The sequence below is a fragment of the Anopheles cruzii genome, chromosome 2 (genome assembly GCF_943734635.1).
Source record: "Anopheles cruzii chromosome 2, idAnoCruzAS_RS32_06, whole genome shotgun sequence".
NCBI lineage: Eukaryota > Metazoa > Arthropoda > Insecta > Diptera > Culicidae > Anopheles > Anopheles cruzii.
In genome coordinates, this window is record NC_069144.1 from 60,569,785 (window position 1) to 60,574,390 (window position 4,606).

At 56.3% G+C, this 4,606-nt stretch overlaps 1 protein-coding gene across 1 annotated transcript; it reads right to left on the bottom strand.

Annotated features, from left to right (window-relative positions):
* Window positions 1-1,687: 1,687 nt before the first annotated feature.
* LOC128277974 (uncharacterized) lies at window positions 1,688-3,295 on the bottom strand. The gene has a single exon (XM_053016592.1). The coding sequence runs from the start codon at window positions 3,252-3,254 to the stop codon at window positions 1,716-1,718; it is 1,539 nt and encodes a 512-aa protein (XP_052872552.1). The 5' UTR covers window positions 3,255-3,295; the 3' UTR covers window positions 1,688-1,715.
* Window positions 3,296-4,606: the final 1,311 nt, after the last annotated feature.

The window sequence follows — 4,606 nt, forward strand, 5'->3', positions numbered from 1 at the left end:
GCGCCTGAACCAGGGGGTTAAATGAATTTCCCATTTTCTTTTGGCCTGACCGAGCACATTAATCCTGGCGCCCAAGTTTACGATGAAAGCCCGAACTCGATAACTCGGTGTCAAGCGTGTGGATTATTTTTTGCCCAACCGGAGCCAACCGGCCACCCGTCCGCCCGGTCAGTCCTGGAAGTGAGAAAATTAATGACATTCACATGTGTGTGCCGGTGCACGAGTGGCCGTGCGGTCAAAGCAAGTGGTTGTTCCTCTTGGGTCTCTGGGGGCGCTCTCAATCATCAATGTTCCGAACGACCGGCAGGGACCGGCGACCTGCCCGACGCAACATCAAAGGCCACCGCCCGGTAACCAGGAAGCTGTTTTTGGGCACCACGACGACGACGGGGGACGGGAACTCCAACACGGGGTTCGTACACCTTTGTCGGCTGGCGGTTGGCATAATGCACCGGACGTCGGGCGTCAGACATTCGTCCGTTATTTATGCTGCACTGACTACTGCTGTTGTGTGTGTGGTGACGTGATTAATGATCGCATTGAACGTCATTCACTTCACTTGGCTGTCTTCGTGGCTTAAGACCCTCTAGACCCACGTAGGAGACTCCTCTTTGAGCGCTAAAAATGCAAAACCAATTTTCCATTTTTAGTCTCCACTAAATCCAGTCGCCACTCCACGCGTTAAACCCGAAATGGATGCCATTAAAAATGAGTGTCCATCGGCCAGATAGGCGTCCTGTTAAGCGCATCGTAACTGACCGATTGCATCCAATTAAACCCCGGGCAGCCACGTAAAGCGTGACGGATGGCACGGGCACGGGTTGCAATAAATATTTGCGCTAATCGTTTTACTACCAACCAACCATTTCGAGTGATGCGCAACAATTCCCCGATTTTCCCCCATTTTCTCTCTCGAGTGATAACGTGGCTGCAATTTTAAATCATATCAATAACAATTAACTGGTTAACCGCCATAATCTGGTCAGGGCGAGCGCGCGGGCGCGATGTGATTGGGCGTGTTTGGGCCACCGTGAGGTTTATCGGATTGCTGTCAATATTTATCACAATTTCCCCGTGTCCGTATAACGATCTTTTAATAACTCAATACAACGACATTTCTGTGGCGCGTCGGCTACAAATCAGGATCCGCCACCAGATGGCGGTGGTGTGCTTTGGGTGCCATCAATATCACGCGTAGAGCCTCTCCTCGCCCTTAACCGCAAACTAAATACCCCGCCCGGGAAGGCAAAAACTGATCGCCTGATCCACGCAATCCACCGGAGCACCGGTCGCCGGAGCCAGACGAGTGCTCATTAAATTTTGATTGCTTCCAATTTCAATTCATCAACCTGTGGATGAATAAAATAGGTGTGCGGGAAATTAAATCGATTAAACCCACCCCGGACGCAGCACACTGAGGTGGCAATCGACGAACGACTCGCCGAACGACAATAGAAAGGCTCTACTACGGCCGGTCGCCATGGTGACGAGCGCTCGAGTGCCGAACTTGCTCCCTTAAACGAACCGCGCGAGAAGTGAACCATCAATCGTCGTCAGCGACAAAGTGCACACAATCAAGCAAATTTGCCGTGAGTCGCCAGTGGCCAGTGGCCAGTTTCGGAGTCCCGGCGACTCGGGCGTGAGTTTCACAATTTAATTACCTATTGTTGTTGGCCGATTTGAACCGTTTAAAAGTGTTTATTTGTGGCCCGCTGCTAGGATTGGGTTCGATTCATACAGGTCGCCAGTGAGTTCCCCAGGTACTCCGCCTCCGTCGCCATCAGCCGATAGGCTCCGGAGACGCACGCATTGTACCGATCGAAGCTGTTCACCTGTTCGTCCTGCAGCAACCCGGCGAACGTGGCCAGCTGCCCGTGGAACACGGGTCCACCGAGGAGGGTCGAAAAATGGCGGGCACCCTCGAGGCACACGCGTCGCTGGCGCATCAGCTCCTCCGAAGGGTTCAGCCCCAACCCACCGAGGCACTGGTCGTAGTTTCTCGTTTCCGCATCGAGCTGCGTCTGGACGGCCGCCAGGTACCCGGTGAGGGCACCCGTGACGGCTTGCAGCGCTCGCAGCTCGTCCTGACCGCACCCGGACAGGGTACCGTAGATTTGTCGCGGAACTTTGTCGAACTCAAAGTTGTACCGCCGGAAACAACTGTCCGCCCCGGCCGCGGACGATGTGACGGCCAGTGTGAGGTGCCAGGCCAAACTGTTGACGGCAGCGATCGTGAGGTTCATTACGACTCGCGATCCGCGTGTCGGTAGCCGCACCCGGACTCGCTCGCTGGCAAGCCCATCGAGTGTCCGGGTGACGTTGGCCAACCGTTCGCCCAGCAAGCTCGCGGAATTGCGCGCTTCCCGGTGAAAGTCCGATTCACCGCGGAACGCCTCCAGCTTCCCGCTGACTGTCGTCACGCTCCGGTTAAAGCTTGCCCCGAGGCCCCTCAGGCCAGCCTGAAGCCGGCCCTGGACGGCGCTACTGACCGTGGCATCGACGGAATTCAGCGAATTGTTCAGATACAGCTGCTGGGTGGTGGCGACCGAATCGAGGCGAGTGATGAAACCATCCATCAACCGGACCCGATTGACAACGGCGTTGATTTGCGGTACCGTGGCCAGCCCAATGTTGACGTAGTCCAGCAGGACACGGTTCAGCTGGCGCACACCTTCCCGCGGGTACAGCGCGTCCACAAGCTGCTGGCTCGCGTGGTACGGCAACCGCTGGATGTCCACGACTCCGGGTTCGATTTCGTCGTCCAACGTGGCGCTCAGATTGCGCACATTGCGCACCAGCAGGCTAAGCACGGCGCTAAAGTTTCGCACACCGTCCTCGCCCAGAAACGGGGCCGTCTCATTGACCGCCAACTGGTGCAGGCCGTCGAGGGCCACCGCCACCTCAATGTTCCGCCGGATGCCGGCAAAGATGGACGAAACGTTACCGCTGGAAAGGCGGGCCGCGTTCGACAGGGCCTGGAAGATGGGGCTGCCCGTCTCGACGAGACTGTCCATGACGGACCGGAAGCCGGTCGCCATCCGGTACAGGGCGGGCGTCTGCAGACCGTACAGCCACTCGGTGATCGATTGGAACTGGTCCAGAATGTTCAGCACACGATTACTGTTCTGCACCACGTTCCCGGTGCCGTCCAGGTTTCCGCGCGCCACACCGTCCATCCGTGCCGGGACGGCAAAGTCTGGCCTGGCCACCGCCACAGCGATGACCAGCGGTGCCAACAGCGCCAGCGCCCTCATGATTCGATTAGGAGTGTGGAGCTTAACTTGCACGGTGCTCAGTCAGCGCCTAACTAACTCCCGGCACTCGGTTGGACATTTTTATACCAAAATCGATTACTCCCGATGCACACCCGATGGCCACACGGCCACGGTAGTTAATAATTCATCACTTTTGCTTCCAGCGTTGACATTGGGGGCCCGAACCTTGCACCTGTCCCAACACACGAGTTCGAAGCTGATCGATGCGACCGCTGAAAATTGGCCGCCGCGCCCGACAAATTGGATGCTCCCCAGGCCGCCCCCTGGGCGGAGAATCCGTGAATCTGTTCCATTTAATGTCTTTGAAGCTTAACCAACATCATCCGGCCGTGTGGCCCCAACATTACTTATTTATCAGCCTTCAGCTGGGCGGAGGCTCTTTGGCCCAACTTTGTCCGTGTTCCGGCCCCGCCCCGGCCCGGTGTTTGTGTTGCGCTTTTATTTGCGCCATCTCGACAGCCCGGTAGCTGATTATTTGCGCTCGGTAAACACACTTCCAGCTGCCGGGCACAGCGATGCAAAATGTTTGTCAATGACTCCAGGCCAGGGCTTTTGCGAGAGAAGCGATTTCGGAAGCGGGCGCAAAAAAAACACGCTACGACAACCCACGGCAGCAGATAAGAAATGGGCACCATCTCGGGCCCCGGTTACAAGCTAAGCATACACACGAGCCCCGCCCGTTCGGACCGGAAACGGATCGCAACGGAACAAGCGTTTCGGGGCGGAACTCACAACGCAACTTCTTTCAGACTGCGTGGCCATGTCGTTATCGTCAACAACTTCAGCACCGCTAAAAGGTAATATTTACAGCCCACTCGCATCGGCCACCGGCGCAGGAAATAAATTCACTTGTTTAATTATAGTTTTAGTGTCGCGCACTCCGTCGGAATTTGTCACTCCATCATCCACCCCCGGGAGAATTCACTTACAGCCCCCCGAGACTTTGCCCCGCCTGGCGGCGACGGTGGAACGTTAAGAATTATTTATGGAAGCGGATTAAAAAGTTTCTTGTCACTCTACACGCTGGCTTTGGCTCTGTCTTACAGCCCGGCAAGCCAGCGCCACTCCCAGAGAGGCTCCGAGAGCTCCGAGGCAGCAGCCGGAAATGCAAATGCGCTTCTCCGAACGCCCTTCACACGGGGCACTGATGAGCAGCGAGCGAACACGGTTCTACCCGGTTCCGGTCGGGAGCCCGGGAGCTTACATCCCGTGAGTGATGTGGAAAATCCATTGTCACGGCAAAATTATTGGGCAGCCATCTTTCAAAGAATTTATCAACTAAATCCGGTGCCTTCCGGTGTCTTTTCCAGCCGTGTCTGTTCCGGACGCCG